The sequence below is a fragment of the Dendropsophus ebraccatus genome, chromosome 1, assembly GCF_027789765.1.
Source record: "Dendropsophus ebraccatus isolate aDenEbr1 chromosome 1, aDenEbr1.pat, whole genome shotgun sequence".
Lineage (NCBI taxonomy): Eukaryota > Metazoa > Chordata > Amphibia > Anura > Hylidae > Dendropsophus > Dendropsophus ebraccatus.
The window spans coordinates 26011586-26036971 of NC_091454.1; the positions used below are offsets into that span (position 1 = coordinate 26011586).

Here is a 25386-nt window from a genome sequence, read left to right on the forward strand (position 1 = left end):
TGTGGCAGGGATGGTATCTGGATCCATTTAAATACATTGTTATTGGGTGTACATCCGGCTATGCCTTTATCAATTCCCAAGGCCAGTCACATCTTCTATTCCAGTCACTACTTCAATTGGCATCCAATGACTCTACACAACAGGAATAACCTAAAATTGGATTTCATCTGCCTGACCTTTAGATCACAGAGAGAAAAGCCTCCAACAGAGCTGTCTGGCAGCTGCTTTTACCTCAACTCTCCATTGAGAACACACGCAGGGTTTGTCCACGGCTAGAAAAATCATCAAGTTACATAGACCTATCTGCCTCAGATCCTGTACGTGTGAATGTACCCTAAAGTAAACAGGGCTGAGCTGCAATACCATACCAAGCCATGTACAAGTGGGGCGCTGTTTCTGGAAAAGCAGAACTCTTCCCCCTTTAAAAAAAAATTTAATTCTAGACTATCCCTTTAAAAAACTAAATAAAAGGTTGTTAAATTTGTTTGTCCTCATATAATCCACTACCTAGGTTCCCGATGTGAAATAATTGTGCCTACATCAGCATAACCTTTGACCACGTCAATGCGAGACACATTACATAAACAACACTAATCTGAATGTATGTATTATAAGGCGCGTACAATTGTAAGACTGAACGTACAAAACATGTAGATAAGATAATAAAAATTGGGACCAACAACTCAAAAGATGTCAAAAAAAGCAACAAAAATTATACTACGTTCAATTCCACATTGCCTTTCAGAAGTTGCCATGTACAATTAACAACTTCCTTTAGAAAGCCGAGCCGGTATTTCAAGGGCAGCGTTCACCTGTTCTTCTGTATACGACTTATCTTGTCACGGTGAACCCTGGAAGGTCTGTAAGTTTAACATAGTAAAAACTTTTCAGTGTTTGACTTGGATTCCAAGTGCTTTGGTTTGTTAATTGAGTTTGTAGTATTGTCCTTGGGATGATTTTTTTTTTCCTGGAGACACACACACACTCGCGCACACCAGGGCTATCTGTTAAGCAATTTGTACTATTTGAATTCACCTAGTGGCTTCCACTTTGATTCTTGCACTTGAGTCTCTTTGAAATGCAAAGCTGTCTTTCAATGCAAATCGTAGGCCTACTGGCCCAATAAAAAGGGTTTAGACAGGGAGGTGCCTATCCAAGTGATTGCTAGTGAGCTGCCAAGGAAGGTGAAGGGAACGTCAACCAGGAAGAAGTGGAGCAGAGTTGAGAAGAAAACTCTCATGACACAGCTGCGAAGCACATTATGTGCACTGGACTAATCTGGGAAAATGTACGTGGGTTATCTTTTGGATAAGGACAGCAATATGTACCCCAACCCCGTCAGGCACCCGGGCCTGAACCTCAACCCCCAAAATTATGTTCCTGCACCTCCTCAGTATTCTGATTTTGCCAGTTACCATCACGTCCCTGGAATTAACAGCGATCCACATCATGGGCAGCCGGGTGGCACCTGGAGCTCCCCGTATGCTCCCAGCAGAGATGACTGGCATTCTTATGGACCAGGACCAACCGCATCTTCTACCAACCCTGGACAGATTGGATTCAGCCCACCTGATTTTAATCCCGTTCAGCCACCAGGCTCTGGACTTTTGCCACCATCTATGAACAGCACTGCGCCTCCTTTGTCCCCTAGCGCACAGAGGCGCAATCCTTACGATTGGATGAGGCGTAGCGGAGTCCCACAGAGTAACCCCAGTAATGGTGAGTACATTGTACATTTTTTTCCTGTGTATAAAACTTGTTTTTTGTTTTTATTTTTTCAAATTTAAATTTTTGAAAGTATTTGGAAAGAATGTTTTTGAATTCTTTTATTTCTCTATTCTTTTAATTATTTGTTATTATTTTTAATATACAGCAATTCCTCTATATTGAGAACATCTACATGGGCCTTATGTTACTTGTATAGCTACCCTTTCAATTGAATAGAAGAAAGTATAGCTACCCTTTCAATTGAGTTACACGTTGTCTTCCTATATAAAGGACTTTCGCTATTTTTTAATCTCCTGTCTGAATACTGTAACGTAACATTAATGCAGTGCATCAAACATAATTGGTGTTTTATCCGTTTTATACATATGTATGTTTCTTCTGTTGGATGATAACATGAAAGGTCATGCCATAAAATGTGCTATACTATTGCAGTATGCTTTACATATTGTCAATCTGAGGAAATATCGTAGTCGCTTTTCTTGGCGTTATTTGTGTTGGTTGAGTTGCTTGTCCTCTTTAGACAACATCTTAATTCAAAGCAGATCCCCTGACATTGAGCTTATAAAGGGTGACCCTGTACTAGCGCTATTATTGAAAGAGGAAGTGGCCGGCAAGTCCTCATTTCTCCTAGTACATTTGTCATAGTACATTTATGGTGTCTATTGAAGTTAATGCGTCATATGGGTGGTGCATGAACAGACTAGGTCCTTCAGAGGTAGAACTTTTTGCTGGACTTTTTGCTAGCTAATAGAAGGGAGCATTGAGTGGGGTATGCTCTTTTGTGACATTCTCATCACCTAATAATGCGTATAGATAGAGGTTGTCTGAGTTGGGTAAGCTCTAATAGGGCATATGGATAGAGGTTGTCTAGGTGGGGTACACCCTAAAAGGCCATATAGACAGAGATTGTTTGAGTGGGACACAACTAATTAGGACATATGAATAGAGGTTGTCTGCGTGGGGTATAGTCTAATAGGGTATATGGATAGAGATTATCGAAGTAGGCTACACCCTAATAGAGCATATGAATAAAGGGGTATCTGAGTGGGGTACACCCTAACAGGGCATATGGATAGACGGTATCTGAGTGGGGTACACCCTTACATGGCATATGGATAGAGGGTATCTGAGTGGGGTATGGCCTAACAGGGCATATGGATAGACATTGTCCAAGCGGGGTACGCACTATTAGATAGAGGTTGTCTAAGGAACCTTAGTTTGAATAATACAATGTGAAGTGCAACACCTTCACCTGTAACAGCATTGTTACGCCAAGCCACGTCTTCTATCTACTTCATTGGTGATTTTGACAGTAACTACTTTACAGCTATAAAGGGAAACAAGGTACATACAGGGCGTGGAGCTGGGATGTGTCTACTAGAGAGTTTGGCGGCCACTTATTCCTCAAAAGAACATGCATATTTGGTCAACTTTATATGGTAACCGAGGTATCAGGTTCTGACGTTTATCTAATCTCCATCGTCAGATTCAGTTATTAGTATGCTTAGGTTATGTGTTTTACTGTGGTCATACATTAGATGAAACCCACCAATTTTGGTGGAACTGGTTCACCTTGTTCCTCCTTGATATAGATATTGGGGAAAGAAGAGTCAGACGTGTTAGAAATCAACATACCCAACTATTTTTATGGGAAGTAAGCCGCTTATTCCCTTTTCTTTATAAAGCACACACACATTCTCAACCAGGCTAAACATATGTGTCAATGGGAGTAGGGATGGTCCGAACCTGCCGAAGTTCGGGTTCATACGAACCCGGACTCTCAGCAATGATTCCCGCTGTGTTAAACCTCCGTGGAAATGGTGGATACAGCGGGAGGACCGCCTGGAAAACCGGGATACAGCCACAGCCATAGACTGTATCCCAGTTTTCCAGGCGTCCCTCCCGCTTTATCTACCCTCTCCAAGGAGGTGGAAGACAACGGTAATCATTGCCAAGTGTCTGGGTTCGTACGAACTCGAACCTCGACTGGTTCAGACCATCCCTAAATGGGAGGTTAGGAGGGATGGCTGTTGGCCGAATAAGTCTCATTGTTGGCCTCCAAATCTTCACATCGGAATTCGGCCCATCGATGGTCAATTGCTATTACCCAAGTGAAATATGTTCCCCAGCTCGCCCAATACCATACAGGCTTACCAGGGTAAGGGAACACCTCAGTGTGTAATACATTGGAGAGGTTAAACTCTAATCTTCGTACATGTTCTTGGGTTGGGTTGTGCCCATATAAACCAGCTATTCACTGGATCTCACTAAATAGGATCTACTGAAAACGTACTGGTTTTGTCAGACTCCATGTTGGTACATTTGACCTTTAATGGCATAGTAAAAAAAAAAATCATAAAAAGCCACCTAGGACTAGATATAGACATCTGTTTATTCCCATCAGTCCACATTAGACTTACTTTTTACATACCAGATTAATTTGCATTAAGCTGGGGCTACATGGCGATCATGGCCACAACATGGCTTTGATCAGGTAAATGCATGGAGTTGTAGTCATCGTTAGACTATGTTCCCACAATGTCACGATCATTATTAATGGACATCATTATGAAAAGAAAAAAAAACGATGGGGCGCAACATGAAGGTTGTTGGACTCATGTTGTAGTCAAATCCCCATTTGACCATTAATAAAGTGTATTCAGTCTTTCTACGGAGAAACTCCCAGTTTGAAGGGAAGGGTGACAATTGCTGATAAAAGTAATTTCATGAACAAGAAAAAAGTGAAGAATTGTTCGAAAAGACCCGGTATAAAATCTAATTAAGAACTTCAATAGAGTTGGTAAATATCTGGTACAATGGTAGTTTTTTAGGACAATAGATTTCACTATATGAATGGTATCATAGTACAGATAAAGAAACAGCAAAAAATAATGGACATTTGATTAAAGTAAAAAAGAAAAGAAAAATAATAGTTATATTATTAATAATAAATTTAAATTATATTTATTATTTAAAATAATAAAACAGAAAAGTAAAGCAAATACTATTATTATTAAATATGGTATGTACTCAAAAAATTGAAAAAAAAAGAGATAAGGATATATATATATATATATATATATTTATAATAATAATAATAATAATAATAATTATTATTATTATTATTATTATTATTATTATTATTCATTTTATAAACCCTGAAATTGCTGTAGTTGATTACAAAATATTAATACCTGAGCAACTATAACATAAATTAAAGTTTTATAAAGAATGATAATGATGATGATGATGATGATTATTATTATTATTATTATTATTATTATTATTATTATTATTATTATTATTATTACTACTTTGGATGGTAATAAAATTGTGGTGATCAGTATACTACTACTATTACTACTAATTATTATTATTATTATTATTATCATCATCATCAGTGGCAGTAGTAGTAGTTATTAATTTGCTAGCATATATATACCAAAATGTCATTATACCATGTACAACAATACTATTTCACTCGCTTTTTGTTTTTTCCCCCCAAACTGACATTTTTTATTTACTTGTTTACTAACTATATTCTATAGAATTGAGCAGTAAATGGCTGTTTTGCTTACAATACATTAATTTTACGGCCATCCTTTTTTTGGTCATAAAATTTATTGACGTGTCCCTTTTTTTTTTTTTTTTTTTTTACAAATTTTTCCCCCGGCCATTACGAAAAGTCTGAAATATTGAGATTTCTTTCCAGCTATTTTTTTATAAAAATGTTGAAAATACTGACCAGAAAACAATTGTGAACCGGACATGCCTGTTAAGTTTTTTTTCAAACATGTTACTGCACGCATTTCCAATAATTTAAGCAATAAGTATTTACATTGTTGGTCGCAGATAAGAAATAATGTAAAATCTATTGGTGATAATAAAGATAGGAGAAATGACCTTGTAACTTCATGATTTTATGTGACTATGTTTTTATAAAGGCCCTTGTGAGATGTATACTTTTATTTGTCATTGGTCGTCATTGATCATAAATCATGCTCGTAAAGTTTAAAACAGGGACGCCGACACTTGTAGCTTATTATATTACTAGAAGAAACAGGGTGATAGTATAACAATAAAGGTAGTCAATGTAAATACATAAATGAAAGTTTAAAAATGTCAGGGCAGGCATGTCACAAATATTAAGATAGATAGATGATAGATTGATAATAGATAGATAGATAGATAGATAGGAGATAGATAGATAGATAGGAGATAGATAGATAGATAGATAGATAGATAGGAGATAGATAGATAGATAGATAGATAGATAGATAGATAGATAGATAGGAGATAGATAGATAGATAGATAGATAGATAGGAGATAGATAGATAGATAGATAGATAGGAGATAGATAGATAGATAGATAGATAGGAGATAGATAGATAGATAGATAGATAGATAGATAGATAGGAGATAGATAGATAATAGATAGGAGATAGATAGATAGATAGATAGGAGATAGATAGATAGATAGATAGATAGGAGATAGATAGATAGATAGAGAGATAGATAGGAGATAGATAGATAGATAGATAGATAGGAGATAGATAGATAGATAGATAGATAGATAGGAGATAGATAGATAGATAATAGATAGATAGATAGATAGATAGATAGATAGATAGATAGATAATAGATGGATAGATAGATAGGAGATAGATAGATAGATAGATAGATAATAGATGGATAGATAGATAGATAGATAGATAGATAGATAGATAGATAGGAGATAGATAGATAGATAGGAGATAGATAGATAGGAGACAGATAGGAGATAGATAGATAGATAGATAGATAGATAGATAGATAGAGAGATAGATAGGAGATAGATAGATAGATAGATAGATAGATAGGAGATAGATAGATAGATAGATAGATAGATAGGAGATAGATAGATAGATAATAGATAGATAGATAGATAGATAATAGATGGATAGATAGATAGGAGATAGATAGATAGATAGATAGATAATAGATGGATAGATAGATAGATAGATAGATAGATAGATAGATAGATAGATAGATAGATAGGAGATAGATAGATAGATAGGAGATAGATAGATAGGAGACAGATAGGAGATAGATAGATAGATAGATAGATAAATAGATAGATAGATAGATAGATAGGAGATAGATAGATAGATAGATAGATAGATAGATAGGAGATAGATAGATAGGAGATAGATAGATAGGAGACAGATAGGAGATAGATAGATAGGAGATAGATAGATAGATAGATAGATAGATAGGAGATAGATAGATAGATAGATAGATACATGGGAGATAGATAGATATGAGATAGATAGATAGATAGATAGGTAGATAGATAGATATCCAAAGATGTTCTGCAGCACACCAGCATATGTGGAAAAGGTGGTTGTTTATTGCAAAAAAGTGCAAAGATTACAGAGATGCGACGCATCTCTGTAATCTTTGCACTTTTTTGCAATAAACAATTACCTTTTCAACATATGCTGGTGTGCTGCAGAACATCTTTGGATATTTTTAGGGATCCCCGGGCCGGGGGAATGACTTTGTACAGCACCCGCTTCATGAGGCTTTGGACGTGCGGCTTCCTCCTGTATCTAGATAGATAGATAGATAGATAGATGACAGACGCAAAAACGTTGCTGACACTATTTTTATTGTCCGTTAAAAAAAACGGATCTGTTAAACGTATGCTAAAAACGCAGTGTGAACCCAGCCTAGCACATCTCCCAATGGTTCTTGGCCCTATTATACAGGACAGTATCAGGCAGTTCAGCCAATATTCCACAATAAGCCCCGTTACACGACCCGATAATAGAAGCGAGTGAGCGCCGACCTGTCAGGCTCCCCCTTGCTCCTCATTCTTTGCTTGCTGTCGAGCGGGTAATAGCGTGGGGGGGGGGGGGGGAGAACGGCTGGGAGGGAGGGACTGTCTGGACGATCTTTAGATTGGGGTAGTCCATAGGAGATAGTGGCGGTCTGCTGCCACCGCTCCAATTCCACGGAGCGGCAATCTAAATGTTTTCTTTTAACATGTTGAACCCCTTTTAACATCACCTATTACACCAAGCGACTAATGCCACATACGGATGATAATCGCTCAGTGTAATAGGGCCTTATATTAGGGACCCTAGAGAATACAGTAGAACTCCAAGGTGGACCTGCAGATGTGCAATAGGGCTAATCTGGGTGGGACTTTTCCTTCTAAGTGACCTGTTACTTATGTTGTGCCCACAATATGGAAAGGTAGATTGTTACCATGAAAATGTGTTGTGTGAACATACCCATAAGTGCACAAGGGCACTATATTATGCACAAGAAACTAAATCTTATTCTAGATTTATTATTATTATTATTATTATTATTATTATTATTATTACTAAATGTTCATGTATGGGGAGATCAGGATAAATAGCTGATGGCCGACAGCTATTGAAGGTGTAAGGGTCCTATTATCCCAACAGATTATCTGACAGATTTTTCTAAGCCAAAGCCAGGAATGGATTTGAAAAGAGGAGAGATCTGTCTTTCCTTTATTACCTGTTCTCTGTTTATAGTCCATTCCTGGCTTTGGCTCAAAAAAATCTGTCAGATAATCTGTTGGTGTAATAGGGCCCTAAGTCTTGATGAAAAGTATATGAATAGGGTAGAAGTGACACGTTCCCTAGAGGCTATGTTCACACAACGTTTTTTCAGCTCCGTTTAAAATGACATCCGTTATTTTGAGTCTGAAATAACGGACGTTATTGAGCTGTCTGGCCTTCCCTTAGTGCAATAACTAATGTTTGCACATTTTTTCAGTTTGGGTGGACAACTTGGACTTTGGATGCAGCTTAATTGAAAAGTCCATTGAATTTAATAGTAAAAACGGAGAAAGAACTGTGACAAAAGGAGAACTGTGTGTGAACTACAAATAAAAACGTCCGCTGTTTGCAAAAAAGTCCGAAAATAACGATCACGTTCATTATTTTGCAGTCCGTGGCAAAAACATCCGTTATTCAATTCACTGTGTGCATTGGACGTCCGTCTTCCCATTGACTTCAATGCATTGCCATTGCTGTCAGTTAAAGGGGTAGTGCACCCAAAAAATTTTTCTTTCAAATCAACTGCTGCCATGAAGTGCCAGAGATTTGTAATTTACTTCTATTAAAAAATCTCAAGCCTTCCAGTACTTATCAGCTGCTGTGTGTCCAGCAGGAAGTGGTGTTTTCTTTTCTGTCTGACACAGTGCTCTCTGTTGCCTCCTCTGTCCATGTCAGGAACTGTCCAGAGAAGGAGCAAATCCCCATAGAAAACCTCTCCTGTTCTCCAGACTGGAAATAATACCACTTCCTGCTGGGCATACAGCAGATGATAAATACTGGAAGGCTTGAGATTTTTTAATAGAAGTAAATTACAAATCTCTGGCATTTCATGGCAGCAGTTGATTTGAAAGAAATTTTTTTTTTTGTGCACTACCCCTTTAAATGGTGGCAAAAACGGACGTTTTTTAAAATATGAAAATCGCCCGCCTTTTTAATATTTTTTGACGTTGTGTGAACATAGCCAGAAATTGTTTTTTTCCGTTAAACATTTAAGTCTTATGTATTTTGCCCTTCCTTTAGGGCCCCATCCCCCTCTATAACTTCTGGCCTGAGCCTAAGTGGCCGCTCTGAGAAATCTGGCCTTCCTGGATAGCTAGTTAGGTCCAAGCGATTTTTAAACCTGGGTTCTTATTATAGTAGACAAATGATTCAAATATTCTTGAATGTTCATTCGTAGGAGGAATAGTGTTGGTTAGATATTGCTCCAGTCTAATACAACCAATCATTTTGCTTGTTCACTTGCTGTTTTTACAATTTTTGGTCAGTTTTTTTTGAAAACCCCACATATTCCAGCGTCAACCTAGGTCTTAGGTGTCCTCTTAATAATAATATAAGTGTACTAGATCTATTTGTGGCTAATCCACCTGTGCAAATTGTAATTTTATTGGACTGTTAACATGATTTATACATTTTTATTTTTATTTTTTAATATTGGTTTTCCAATTATAGTGGTTGGAATTCCACATTCCTAGCTGTCAGGACCGTAAATTTACTGGTTACATATAATTTCTGTTGTCTCATAGAAAATCTTGTATTGATCCCAGGCAAGGGTGAGGAGCACGGACAAGGTAAGACTGATTTTTTTTTTTCCCCTTAGAAAGTGGAAGCGAGTCCCCATGAAAAACCAAATAAGCATGTTTTGCAAATTGCAGTTCAAAGGCTGCCTGGGTAGCATGTGAAAGAAGGTAGTAATTTAACCCTGTAATTTCAATAGACCTATTGTCTTTGCAGCTCATTAACATAAGCTTTGTAGTGTGAAACAAGGTTGGAAACAGCTTTTACTTTTTATCTTACCAGTTTCATTTTTGGTATCTATGAATTACTTAACCGGGGCAGATTGAAGAAAAATTTTAAATAAACCAAAAAAAAATAAAAAATTTCCAATTGGTTATTGATGAGCCCCAAGCAGTTGATATATTTACTGCCAAATTAGATAGTTATAAATGTATCTTCAGCATAGAATATGCTGTGAAGCCAACCATCGTACACACAACTATATCTACCTGCCTCCCCATAAATATGTAGGGCTAAGAGTTTTTATAATCTAAGAAGAGACCGCTTATTTTTGGGAAACAAAAACATAATCTGAGTGGGTACCCTCTAACCTGTCTGATCTTTGATCACAGTGGCTCTCGACAAAATTGACATGGTCCCACCACAAAAACATAATTTCTAACGCCAACAGCTTGACGTTGTAAATACTATGTTATATTCTAAAGGATATTTATTCCTTCAAGCAGGGATAGGTAAACCCTCGGCCCAAAACCCTCATGGCATGATGGAATTTTGTAGTTTTGCAACAGCTGAAGGCTTTATATCAAGTATGAAATATTAGGAGGACAGCAAATGTAGCCTATTTTAGGTATTTCATTTTATGTTGAAATATTTACAAAATTTTTGGACCATTTAAGAAAAAAACTGATTTTTTTTAATAGATTGCAAGTAATGACCAAAACTGTTTTTTTTTTTTATTATTATTATTTTTATTTATTTATTTATTAATTTTATATTTTAGGTATTTCATTTTATGTTGTAATATTTACAAAATTTTTGGACCATTTAAGAAAAAAACAGATTTTTTTTAATAGATTGCAAGTAATGACCAAAACTGTGTTTTTTTTTATTATTATTATTTTTATTTATTTATTTATTTATTAATTTTATGGCTTTATGGTCTTAAACAAATAGCAATTTTTAATTAAGTTCAGTAGAATTCAAAATGTAAAATGATAGTTTATGGGCATTTTACACCGAAACAAAATCAGCCAAAAAAACTTGATGACATAGCCTCCTAAAACTGTACTAAAGGGGGTAAGAATTAATTCTTCAGATGTTAGTTGGACTATTATTGTCTATAGTCACCGACCTTTTTGAGGTTCCAATGTGCTATATTTATTTGTACCCATAATAAAACAACAGTTTTATACTTATTTTTTTATTTTTTTATTAGCATTTTTACTATTTTAAGCACATTACTGACATCATGTATGTCCAACCATACATCACTGTGGTTATTTTCTGGAGTTCAAGATGGTGAGGATCTGAGTTGATCCTGGAGGGGATCCTCTTTGGAGAAATCAAAATTTTACAAGCCCTTGTTTTTCTGATGCAAATGAAGTCTAGTGAGAGCTTGGAGAGACTTGTGTGCAGGAAGAGGGAGGAGAGAGACAGGAGTCTTCATAGATACCATTGTTTTCCGTCTTTGTCTTCAGTTGTTCTGGGCGGAGATACAGAAGGAAGAGGCTTTGATCTTTGACACAATTCTTACATTTTAAATTCAGAAGGTTCTTCTTGCTCATTGAAAATACAGAATAAGAAAAATTGCATGAGAAAGTCCATAGAGCTCCGTCTTACTTGCCGTGGCTGCGAGACTTCCTCTTGATGCAAAAGAGCAAAGTCTTCTGAGGCCGTATAACATATCAATAGATTAGTTACCAAGGATGTGTGAAAAATTCTTGAATGTCCCATAGTAAGACAAGTCAAAGGCAAATAAATAAACCAAAAATATAGACCGTAAAATATTTTTTTAATTAGTTTCTCATGTTATTGTTTTCATTACTTTCTTAGTGACTGTTTATTAATTATTTATAGTTTTTTTATTAGTAACTGTTTATTTATTTATTCTTTTATTAGTAACTTTATAATTTTGTTTTATTAGTAACTGTTTATTTATTCTTTTATTTGTAACTTTATAATTTTTTTTATTAGTAACTGTTTATTTATTTATTGCTTTTATTAGTGACGGTTTATTAATTTTTTTATTAGTAACTTTATTATTATTATTTTTTTATAAGTGACTGTTTATTATTTATTGATTGTTTTTATTAGTAACTGTTTATTATTTATTGATTGTTTCTATTAGTAACTGTTTTTTATTTATTTATTTTCTTTTAAAGTTTTTTTTTTTTGAGGTTTTTCTGAAACTCTTAATGGCAATTTCCATAAGACAAGGGGGAAACCTTTGTAAATATAGGCACAGCATTTCACTATAGTCACTGTAAGGCCATGTTTACATATTAGGGACTCTGTCAGGATTTAGGTGTGGATTCTGGACAGAATCCACAACCAATCCACTATCCATGCCTGTTAATAGTGTATTATATGCCCCATTGACATTGCCCTAGATTTCCTGATCCACAGCATGGTTGCTATTAATGCTTATTCCTCACCGATAAACTAAATATTAGCAACAAGGGCATCTCAAATACGAAAAACAGAAAGAAAAGGAATACTCATCTGGGTCACAGTGGCTGCCACTTTGGTTTGCAGCACGACCCCATTTACTCATCTTACATGCAATGCACTACATAGCACAACAAGGTGATTTCTGGTCATGTGACACCTTCCATAGTCAAAATCACAATGTAGCCCCAGGCTTAGTTGCAGGATCCATGGGGAATACTGAACACACAGTGAACTTTAAAAGGTTGCTAAGATCAGAGACAATTTTGCTATATTAATTAACATGTTTGCACATTTAAATATACCAATATAGGAACAGCGGGCCGGTACTAATTAACCATACATAGTATCCTACGTAGACCGGTAATGCAGCGGGTATATTATGGGGTGCTCTCCCAAGAAAATGCAGTCTAATAGGACATTTCATGAATAAGAGTTTAAGGAGGCACCCACTGTTAAAACTCTATTTATTCCACTCCATTAAAACCGTTCAGAGTGTGTAACAGTTGGCAGGGACGCCACTCAGTAGCTGACAGTGTAACAGCTGTTTCCCATGTGCATGCGTGCTTCCTCAGACGGTCTGGGAAAGTGCGCATGCTGGTGGGAAACAGCTACTGAGCGGCGTCCCTGCCGACTGCTACACACTCTGAATGGTTTTAATGGAGTCGAATAAATAGAGTTTTAACGGTGAGTGTCTCCTTATGCTCTTATTCATGGAACATTTAAATATAAAGTGGTGTTGGAATTTATCAAGTATTGTTATAGGAAGATTCTCTTCATTGCCCATAGCAACCAAACACAGCTCAGCTTTATAGAGCAATATGAGAAATGAAAGCTGAGCTGTGATTGGTTGCTATGGGCAACAAAAAGAGAGAGAGAGAGGAGCAGTAAGCTGCTTCCAGACAGCAATAGTGATGGCTTATCTCTCCGAGAACAAAAAGATTGGGTGGTTGATATCCATTATGCCTGATCCTCCTCTCCCACAACATAATCATTAGAGGAAAACATTAAGAGGCCCTAATACAGTAGTCAAGTTCTGACAAAGTTCTTGTGACATTTGACCCCTCACAATCAGTTTTAACCTGAATCCAGAGTGACCATATTATAAACAAAAATGTATATAAAAAATTTTTTTAAGAAAAAAAAAAAAAAATAATCTTTATACATACAACCAACATACAGGTTAAAACACTTAAAAATCATGACCATATTTGGTCTGCACAATAACTAGTGGGTCCCCACAAAATATTGAAATACACTATACACCAGGAACATGGATCAAAGAGATAGCTCACATAATGTATTCTTATGTGATTAAAGAGGATGTAACATCAGGTACATCCTCTTTAATCTGACCCAGGGATAGGACAGCGCCGTCACGGGGAAGCTGGTGCCGTGGTCCGTTTTTTGAACCGCGTCCCGGTTCCTGTGTACGGCGCTGTTCTATCAATGGGTCCCAGGCTGGAGCTGATGCACAGGAGGCGGGCTGGCCCGCCCCCAGTGGGAGGGAATTCCCTCCCCTCTATGACGCGACTTCATTAGAATCAATGGAGCCGCGTCATACAGGGGCGGGGGATTCCTCCCACTGGGGGCGGGCCAGCCCGTCTCCTGTGCATCAGCTCCAGCCCGGGACCCGTTGATAGAACGATGCCGTACACAGGAATCGGGTCGCGGTTCAAAAAATTGACCACGGCACCGATTTCTCCGTGACGCCGCCGTTCTATCCCTGGGTCAGATTAAAGAGGATGTACCTGATGGTACATCCTCTTTAATGTCATCTATAAGTGTTTTTCACCTGTATGTTGGTTGTATATATAATAAAGATTTTCTTTTCCTTTTTGCTGATATACACGTGTGCATTGTCGTTTGCAATACGGACGTATTGAAGTGCACACTGACAAATTTTATATTGTTGCTGTGCCCGCCTTTTTTCTTTGATTCCTGTAACCTGAATCCAGCAAGTAATTTCTCCACAGCGCTGCCACAGGATAAATAAGGAATTATGGTAGCCATTAAAATCAGTAGACTGTTTTCCCAGTAGAAAGACAGAGACTCTTTCTAGTTGGTCTTTGTTCTGGCTAACAGATAAGGGGGGAAGGGGGTAGGATCTACTGTCAGACCTGGGGGCAGCTTTCCTCTCCAAAACAAAAGAATTGGGAATGTTAAAATACAATACACCTAATTACTTCTCTCTCCTGATGTCTGCATTGAGAGTTAGGAGGCTATATACCAGTGATGGGGAACCTTCGGCCCTCCAGCTGTTGTAAAACTACAATTCCCATCATGCCTGGACAGTCAAAGCTTTAGCTGGACAGTCAAAGTTTTGGAGCAGCTGGAGCACCAAATATTCCCTATCCTGCTATATACCTTTGATAGGCAGTGGGTTTGGCCAACTTAAGTCTTGTGTACGGCCAGCAACCACCAACTAGAATTGTATGAACCTCGATCTCGAGGTGGTTTCTGGTCTATCATTCACTACGGAGAGTTATTCATCTCCATTGACCTTTACAGGGGGTACAAAATAGTCAGGACCCTTATATCAGACATGTATGATGGAAATAAGTGCAACTCAACCATGCTCGGGTCCATCTAAACCCGAGCGTGCAGAATTTGTTTAGCGGTGGCTGCAGAAGTTGGATGACCTGTAAAACATGGATACAGCCATAGCTCTATAGCTGTGGCCATTTTTTCAAGCATCCTTAAGGCCCTATTCCACGGGTCGTTTAGAGGAGCAATATCGTTCGTATTCGGCCGATAACGGCCGCTACGAACGATATTCGTCCCGTGGAATAGAGTGCAACGATCAGCCGACATCGTTCATGTCGGCTGATCGTTGCAGTCGCTTGTTTTTCAACATGTTGAAAAACAAGCGACTGATATAGCAGCGATCTGCTGCCGTCGCTCCGTTGAATAGAAGCATCGGCAGCAGATGCTGCTATATCCTATGGGCTGCCCGGACGATCAGCGATCCCCCGGGCAGCCCCCCCAGCAGCTCCCCGCCGCCCCTCCCGCACTCACCCGCTCGCTAACGCCGCGTTGAATAGCGGCGGTAGCGAGCGGGGAACGAGGAGCAAACGAGCGCTAATAGCGCTCGTTTGCTCCTACAAACGACTTGTGGAATAGGGGCATTAGAGTTGCCTCCAAATTCTGTAGCCACCAATCATCAAATGCTGCACGCACAGATTCCGGTGGACCCTCATCTCTTATGTATGACATTTGTTTACATTCGTTGTATCTATGGTGAGTTCTGTGCTGAGAATGAAAAGATATCTCACTAACATTGTGCTGACGAAACATCTCATCATATATAGTAAGGCCAATATCCGAATATAGATGGCATTGGGAAGACATTTACATGTAGAATATATAGACTATCTCCGCCTCTCAAAGTTCTCACTTGACTTAATTAGCGATAGGGTTAATGTGCCACCGATTATTGCTTTAGCGTCGGTAGAAATCAATAAAGGTGGGTCTCAGAGCGCTGCCCAGATTAGACAGTTGTCTGCTGCCGGGAAAGGAAATTAATACGGCGCTTATCACATGGATAGTTATAAATCATTATACATCAGAGGAATATAAATGAAGTGGCTCATTACTGCTGATAAATAAACAGGCGGCTTATGTGGATTTTAAGGGGAAAATTGGTCCCTTACAGTAAATCTATAAGAGATTTTTAAATTTGTACTTAGCATTTTTTTTATATATTTTTTCATAATTGGACATTTTACATACCGTACCTTTTTTTTTTGGTCTATTAAGGTGCTAGTCCATGTAATTGCTTGTTTGTAGTAAATCATGGCTGTTACAACAAACCATTAGGTCTGCAGAACTTAAGCCCTGAAACTAATTGCACCAAAGGGTATGGATGAGGTGACTCCTCTTTCAGCTAATCCCTTAGATGGCATGGCTGCTATTGAGTGTGGCATGAGAGGTTAAACAGTTAGGATCAACGTTATTTCCAGCTGTTGTAGTAGAGTGTCAGCTGCCCTACAGTGCAAAATGGCCGCCGTCCTCCAGAAGGAAGAGAACATGCCACCTTTTGGAATAAGCATCTTTGTTTGGCCCCTTTAAAAGAGCCTTGAAACATGACTGATGATTATTAGTCAGTCTTATCCCAAAGAGTTACCTATCTGTAGACAAGTGTTTAGGGGCATTGACTTGTAGAGATGTCAACTTAAATGGGTTGTCTAGCAAAAATCTTTTTCTTTTAAATCAACTGGTGTCAGAAAGTTTTATAGATTTGTAATTTACTTTTATAAAAAAATCTCAAGTCTTCCCAATCTTATCAGCTCCTATATGTCCTGCAAGAAGTGTTGTTTTATTTTCAGTCTGGCACAGTGCTCTCTGCTGACATCTCTGGCCGAGACAGGAACTCTGTCCCAGTTTTCTATGAATCCCCATAGAAAACCTCTCCTGCTCTGGACAGTTCCTGTCTCGGCCAGAGATGTCAGCAGAGAGCACAGTGTCAGACTGAAAATGAAACATGTCCTGCATAACATATAGTAGCTAATAAGTACTGGAAGACTTGAGATTTTTAAATTGAAGTATATTACAAATCTATATAACTTTCTGGCACCAGTTGATTTGAAAGAAAAAGATTTTCGCTGGACAACCCCTTTAATATCAGAGAGCAAGTTTTCTTCCTCCTGGAGCAGAGCTACTTTGCATATTTTTCCCAGTGTTCACTATTACGGGTCCTGATGTAGTACCTCCTGCAGACTCCTGTCAGGGTTTTATAGAGAACACAAAATGGGGCCTCTGATAGGCTGGGAGCTGGAGGAGGGCTCTGCATGAGGTGTCCTCGACAGGGATTAGTCTAAGTCAGCTTACAAACATAACTCATACAGTCAAACAAAGAAACAGTTAAACATTTTGTAAAGAATCTCCTACAGTCCATAACCTATAGTGAGACATCTAGTGGTGGGAGTGCAGAATACACCTTTCCAATCCACAGAACACTTAAAGGGGTTATCCAGCACTACAAAAACATGGCCACTTTTTCCCCTCTCTTGTCTCCAGATTGGGTGGGATTTGGAACTTAGTTCCATTGAAGTAAATAGAGCTTAATTGCAAACCCCACCTGACCTGGAGACAAGAGAGGAGGAACAGTGGCCATGTTTTTGTAGCGCTGGTTAACCCCCTTAATAGAAAATACCTTTTAGTGCCGAAATACATATAACAGAATAGCTATGGCACACCTGTTCTGGGACATTGCACTCAGGGCCGTTTTAATACATCGGTGGGCCCAGTGCACAGCGCTCAAGAGTGGGCCCCCCCTTCCCTTTGCACATTGTATAATGTACTGAATTTGCCCCCACACTGTATCAAGAGCCCCAATACATACAGATGTTACCTTATAACACTATTTCCACCATACAGTGATTACATATTACATTAAAACTGCACTAAACAAAACAGAAAGATATCACCAATGATACCATTACATAATACCGCCACATCATGACCCCTAACACTACAACCCTATAACAGAGTGCAGTTACATCCAGTGACTCACCGGGGGCGTCTTCTCCGATCAGAGTCTGTCACCTTTTCTTTTTCTCTTCATCCAGCCTGGGCCACCTTGAAGTCTTCTCCTGGCTGTGAATCTTCTCTCCAGAGTCTGCCAAATATTTTAGGCTCCAACACATACAGTAGTTAGGTCCCTTGTACCCCCATACAGTAGCTACACCCCTCTATACCCCTACATAGTTACACCCCTCTGTGCCTCCATAGTTTTAAGGTGTCCCTGTAGTATAAAGACCCTCATGTGCTCCTCCAGTTATATACAGCCCTCCTGTGCGCTCCCCCATTAGTATATAGCCTCCCTGTGCACTCTCCCCAGTAGTATATAGCCCCCCTGTGCTCTCCCACAATAGTATATAGCCCCCCTGTGCTCTCCCCCCAGTAGTATATAGCCCCCTTGTGCTCTACCCCATAGTATATAGATCCCTGTGCTCCCCAATAGTATATAGCCCCCTGTGCTCCCCAATAGTATATAGCCCCCTGTGCTCCCCCATAGTATATTGCCCCCTGTGCTCCCCCATAGTATATAGCCCCCTGTGCTCCCCAGTAGTATATAGCCCCCGTGCTCCCTAGTAGTATATAGCTCCCCTGTGCTCCCCATAGTATATAGCCGCCCCCCCATAGTATATAGCCCCCTGTGCTCCCCAATAGTATATAGCCCCCTGTACTCCCCCATAGTATAAAGCCCCCTGTGCTCCCCCATAGTATATAGCCCCTGTGCTCCCCCATAGTATATAGCTCCCCTGTGCTCCCCCATAGTATATAGCTCCCCTGTGCTCCCCCATAGTATATAGCCGCCCCCCCCATAGTATATAGCCCCCTGTGCTCCCCAATAGCATATGCGCTCCCCCTCCTATATAACATTGAAAAAAACAAACACTTTTACTCACCTAGGTCCATGCGTTCCTCTTCTCTTCCCTCTTGTGGCCGCACTTCCTGCGGTCACAAGAGGCTGCACTCCCCTTACCCTCGCGCCGACGCTCCAGTGACGTCGGGCGCTAGAGGGAGAGTGCGGCCTCTTGTGACCGCAGGAAGTGCGGCCACAAGAGGGACTGACAGGGAGGGAGCCAATGGCTCTCTCTCTGTCAGTATCGCTGCTGCTGAAGCGCCGCAGCAGCAGCGGGCGAGCGGGGGCAGCGGCGGACGGGGGGGCCCTGCAGGGGGCGCCATGGAGGGGTAAGTAGATTACCCATCCATGGCGCTCCCCCCTGACAGGGTGGTGGCCGGAGCCCTGTGCGACCGCACTGGTCGCACATAGCAACGGCCGGCCTGCTCCGAAGGGGGCTCCTTTAACCAGTGGGCCCAGTGCACGTGCACCATGTGCCCTCTGGTTACAGCGGCCCTGATTGCACTGACAAGCATTGTGAGACACATGTGAGATCCCAAACTCTATTATAGCACTGGATTATGTTCTTTTCAAAGTAAAAGTCAGGTCATTTATGATGGCATAATCTAGTCCAAGTGACAATTTTATAATTAATTTATTTTATGGGTGAACGATACTCAGGCAAAGCTTCAGAATAGGGCGGTAGATCTTACGTTATTGATTTCTTTGAATGTAGTGATTTAGATAGGTATGGAGACAGCAGGCCTCCATGTTTTTAAAGGGTAAACTAATATCTGTTGACAGCAAAGAAAAATCAATAAGTGCAAGACAAACTTTATGCGGAGCTTTGATCTTACAGGGTGACAAGTAGCTGCCTTCAACTTACAGGTGTCTATGGGAAAATCTGGCCGTATCAGGTCACCCAGCTATAAACATCTGGGCTGAATCATTGTTTCAGATATCAAGTGGACTGGATACTGTATTTGTGTGACAGGCTTTGCTCCCACTATGTTATTTTTTGGGGGGCGTTTCATGGCTGCCTTTTTGGGTGGCCATCATTTTGGTGCCAAATGGCACCTGTATTATACAAATTATGGAATTTGCCACCAAAATTACTGTAAAAGGCACCAAAAAGACATAGTGGGAACATAGCTATGGACAGTGTATGGGCCAAAATTGCCCCCTTAGGCTGAATTCACACGTCCGATAATATTGTTAGTGGTTGCGGATCTGTGACCACTGAGAATCTAAGGTACCATTAAAGTGAACACAGCCATTCACATGATCCGTGCCGTGACCCGCACCACATTTTTTTGTGGTGCGGGTCACGGCACGGATCATGTGAATGGCTGCATGCACAAAACCTATTATGAATGAAATATTCATTACTATCTTATAATAGTGGAAACGTTTCCTCAGTTAAAGGGGTTATCCAGTGCGACAAAAACATGGACACTTTCTTCCAGAGACAGCCCCACTCTTGTCCCCAGCTCTGGCGGGGTTTTGCTGCTCAGTTCCATTGAAGTGAATGGAGTGCAATTGCAAACCGAACCTGAACTGAAGACAAGCGTGGTGTTGTCTCTGAAAGAAAGTGGCCATGTTTTTGTAGCACTGGATAACCCCTTTAAACATAATGTGACTATAAGATGTACGATACAAGATGGCCGTTATCATCTTCTAAGATGAACAAAATGAAAGTGAAACAAAACCAAGTGAGCGACTGCGGATTATGCAGTCACAATAAAGTATAGTACACCGTGTGGGTAATGAAGCCATATCCTTGACTGTCAAGCATAAAATACTATATTTTACCTGTAAACATTATAGTAATCATAATTCACTTATGGTTAGTTGTATAGTTCTAACACACCGGCAATTCCTTGGGCAGAAAGACAAACAAAGGTTTTATATTGGCCTATTATAGAAAAATAAAAAAAGACGTATAGATTCTTAAAAGGTAAACAAGGACATAAACGCTAAGGGAGAGAGTTATCAAAGGGTGTAAAATTTAGACTGGTGCAAACTGGCCACAGCAACCAATTACAGCTCAGCTTTCATTTTACCAGAGCTAGAAGCTGAGCTGTGATTGGTTGCTGTGCCCAGTTTGCACCAGTCTAAATTTTATACCCTTTCATAAATCCCCCCCTAACTGTTCATGCTAAACCTGAAGTGGGTAAAAGACTTAAAATGTAGGAAGAAAATTTGGGGGGAATAGAGAAGGCTTCTTTTAACAGAATAAAAATGTTATTTCAATATCATTTAAAGGGGAACTCTGGCAATTATATTATATCAGTTATACAGATTTGTGAATTACTTCTACTTAAAAATCCTCCAGTACTTATCAGCCCCTGTATGCCCTGCAGGAAGTGGTGTATTATTTCCAGTCTGACACAGTGCTCTCTGCTGCCACCTCTGTCTGTGACAAGAACGGTCCAGAGCAGGAGAAGTTTTCTATGGGGATTTCCTGCTTGGACAGTTCCTGTCATGGACAGTGGTGGCAGCAGAGAGCACTGTGTCAGACTGGAAAGAATACACCACTTTCTGTAGGACATACAGCATCTGATAAGTACTGGAATACTTTAAATGGTAGTAATTTATAAATCTTTCACTTTCTGGCCCCAGTTGATTAAAAAAAAAATCAACTTAAATGTACAGTGAACAACCACTTTAAGGGTGCCTTCACACCTACCGTATCGCAGCAGAAAATCCGCTGCGGATCCGCAGCAGATCCACAGCAGATTTAACTAGATGAATGAACACAGCATTAAAAACGCACTGTCAAATCCGCTGCGGATCCGCAGCAGATTTGTAGGTACGGATTTGATGCTGTGTTCATTCATTTAGTTAAATCTGCTGCGGATCCGCAGCGGATTTTCTGCTGCGATACGGTAGGTGTGAAGGCACCCTAAATATATTTTTGGTCAGAGAAGTTTTAGATATTGTGTTACATGTCTCTCTTGCTTTTTTCTAGGTAAGACAAGAACAAAAGACAAATACCGCGTTGTATACACAGACCATCAGCGTCTCGAGTTGGAGAAAGAATTTCACTACAGTCGCTACATTACAATACGCAGGAAGGCAGAGTTGGCAGCCACATTGTCACTAACAGAGCGACAGGTAAATCATTTTCTCCATAGCTTATATGAAGAACAGTCTGCAGTCCTACCAGTCACATGTCCATAAATTGTAATATGTGTAATGGGAGCTTTCTGGTTTTGTATTATGAGCCTACCCAAGTAGTCGTATTAAAATCTAAAAGTCTACAGACACACCCTGTACCTTTGGGTGAACCTCATTTCATACACAACTATATTTAAAGGGGAAATCTCATCTTGTAAAGCTCATTTTCTGGACCCCTCTTGCTTTGTTGCAGCACCACATGTGGACCGGAAGTCCAGCTGAAGCGCAGGAGTTGACTATAATTTGAGCTGCGCAATTGGTGCAGCCCTATGAGCTATGCTGCTTGGCTTCGGGAGTTTAGTAAACCACTCATGGGGCTACGCCATTTGCATAACTCCTGACCGGAGGATGTTGGGGAATTATCTTTACAAGATGGAAATCCACCTTTAGCATATTTCTCATGGATTCTCGCTAAACTTGTGCAAAAAAAAAAAAGTGATGTCTTCCATTACATACCATAAAGAGAAGGGTGAATCAATTCTAAATTAAAGGGGTTGGCCACTTTATACTAAAATAGTTCAGTGTACAGGATGAGTTAGTGTACTCACTGTATATACTGACAGCAGTGTCCTGTGTACCTCATAGAGCTAAAATCAGATTCCCCTCCTCCAGGCTATGCTGTCCTGCTCTGTGGTGAGTCTGTCCATAAGATGGCCAACATGGAGGAGCATGTGACCATGCCCCGCCCCCCAGTATCCAACACTGAGCCTGTATATGCTTATGGTGGACACTGGGGGGTGGGGCATGGTCACATGCTCCTCCATGTTGGCCATCTTATGGACTGACTCGCCACAGCACAGGCCAGCACAGCCTGGAGGAAGAGAGTCTAATTTTAGCTGTATGGGGTACACAGGGAGCTGCTGTCAGTAAGTGCAGTGAGTTCACTTACTAACACTGTACATTGAACTATTTTACTATAAAGTGGCCAACCCCTTTAATAAAATTTCATATGATTCAGAATGTTTTTAGGATTTATTTTGGACAAGATCCAGGACTTCTGTGAAAGGCAGAGTGGTTAGGCCGCCATGGCCATCTGCAGAGCACTTGGCTCAGTGAATGTGTGTAGAAATTACACAGCATTGCTGATACTCACTAGTATATTCACTTGGCTGAGGCCCGGCCCAGAAAATGTGTGCAGGTGAATTGTCCACCGAATGTCTTATCGAAGTTCTCTGTTGTAGAATTAGCACATGCAACACTAAAACGTAAGGAGCTTCTGTTAGTTGGACACGTTTTTGAACGCGTTTTCAGTCTCTTTATGTACAGGAGAGAGTTCCCATTTATTGACAGCAAGACGAAGGTTATTATACTGTATACCGAGGCAACATGAAAAGTAATGTGATCCATTGTGTTTCCACTGAGAAAATCATGTGGGAGGGGCAATGAGAGTTATACTGATATCTGTCATATACTGACCATATCAATGTGACTTTCTTTTCTTTAGGTAAAAATCTGGTTCCAAAATCGAAGGGCAAAAGAAAGAAAAGTTAACAAGAAGAAGATGCAACAGCAAACTCAACAAGCGACCACGACCACACCTACACCCCCCACTGTTGGCACCACTGCAGGGATGGGAGGCATTTGCAGCAGCAGTAGTAGCAACAGTAACATGGTATCACCAACAGCACTGACTATCAAAGAAGAATATCTCTCATGAAGTCTTTAGATTAACCAGGCACCAGGACTATAGAAAAGGCTTCCATCTTGTGTGATCCACATACACGAGCTTCTTAGGAAATATACAAATGGGTCTGACGCATTTTGGTGCCAGAACTTTTTTCTCTTTTGTAAAGAACTAATGACAAAATTTCCTCCAAAACAAGAAGGAGCGGGGATCAGTACCCGCTACGGGACTATATCTGACGTATGTTTGTGTTACTGTCTATTTAAAGGAGAAAGAACGTGTAATCTACGGCTAGAATTTTTTATTTTTATCCTGTACATTTGTTTTTTTTTGTTCTAGTTTCCGCAATGAACTTTTGTATTGTAAATTTCTTAAATTTTTTTCCTACTTAGTGCTTGAGAAATATGTGATAAAAATCACGCCACATAATTGTTCAGAAGAGGCCCTCTTCCTATAAATGAAGGGCCGTTGTTCTCACAGTTGTCTATCATGCACACGATATGTATGTGTAAACATTGATTAAATTGCTCATTACTATTTTATGCAGGAAAAACTTGCTCAAAATTTATTCGGTCTTTGTTTTAGTGATAGAATAAAAAAAAAAAATTGATGATACAACTTAGTTTTTCCCCCTACCCATTATGGCCTCTCCTGTTTCGAGATACGTCCAACAGAGAAGTGACTACGTGTAGCCTGATGGGGCATCTAAGTACAAATCTTCCTTCAAAGCTATACAGATCTGCTGGTAACTGGGGTCCTAGATTTATCAGCTGAGTACTACGGGAGTCTATGACCCCATGGTAGCACCAGAGGCATAGTTTAATGTTTAAAGGAAACAGTCACATCCCTGGTGGAGTGTGAAGAGGCCCCAGTACCTTATAGCTGCTTCACACAGCCCTTGGACGCTTTGCCTGACAGTCTCCGTAGGAGGAAGCTATTTCAAAATATCACTTTTCACTTTCTAGCACCTGGTAAACAGACATTGAGGTGGAGCCAGGATGGCATGTAGTTACATTATCTACGCCCTCTTCTTAGCCACTCCCACTTGAATAACCACCTTAAAACTGGCCAGCACTCAGGCTTCCAATCAAGCTAAGTGATCGAGGGCAGTGATACTACATGCAGCTGTGGCTCCACCCCAATCCTTAGTTACCAGGAGTTGGGAGCAGCGATTAAAGAGCTGTGCACCGCAGCTATAAGGTAATGGGACCAGATCACGCTCCACCAGGGATGTGACCGCTAACCTTTGAAGTGGATGTCCCAATTGGCGACATTTTGCAGCTATTGGACATCAAGTGCAGGGATGGCTCCTCCTACATTTGATGATTGGAACTTAAGCCCGCCCCTTTTTGTCTCAGAAGGTATATTTTCGAAATGTGGGAGGAGTGAAAGTAAGCTTCAGGGAACACAAGACATGTGGTATATATTTTCTGCTTTGCATACAACCCTTCCTTCCATTTCCTTTATTTTATTTTTAATTTCACATTATTATGGGGGCAGCCATCTCGCAGCGTACAACCGAGACTCGCTGCGGATCCCTGCCCAGTACACCCTATGGGTAGACAAATTTGCAGCAGGATGCACATCCCGCTGCAAATATGTCCGCAGCCCGCCCCGTTAACCCCCCGGCCGCCTGAGTGTATACATCACCTGGTCCCCGCTCCGGCTTGCTTCAGGGCTCCCGGTGTCTTCACGTCCCGCTCAGCCAATTGGTGCGAAGCAAGCCGGAGCGGGGACCAGGTGA

The 25386-nt window shown here is 40.1% G+C and overlaps 1 protein-coding gene across 2 annotated transcripts; it reads left to right on the plus strand.

Annotated features, from left to right (window-relative positions):
* The first annotated feature begins 1193 nt into the window (after positions 1-1193).
* On the plus strand, positions 1194-24210 carry CDX1 (caudal type homeobox 1). Of its 2 annotated transcripts, XM_069969133.1 has the most exons (4): positions 1194-1719; positions 9831-9875; positions 21810-21955; positions 23463-24210. In XM_069969133.1, exons 1-4 carry the CDS (start codon positions 1287-1289, stop codon positions 23673-23675), a joined length of 837 nt encoding a protein of 278 aa, XP_069825234.1. In that variant the 5' UTR covers positions 1194-1286; the 3' UTR covers positions 23676-24210. The 2 variants fall into 2 exon arrangements, with proteins under 2 accessions (XP_069825234.1, XP_069825236.1); XM_069969135.1 differs by lacking the exon at positions 9831-9875 and having other exon boundaries at positions 1196-1719.
* Positions 24211-25386: the final 1176 nt, after the last annotated feature.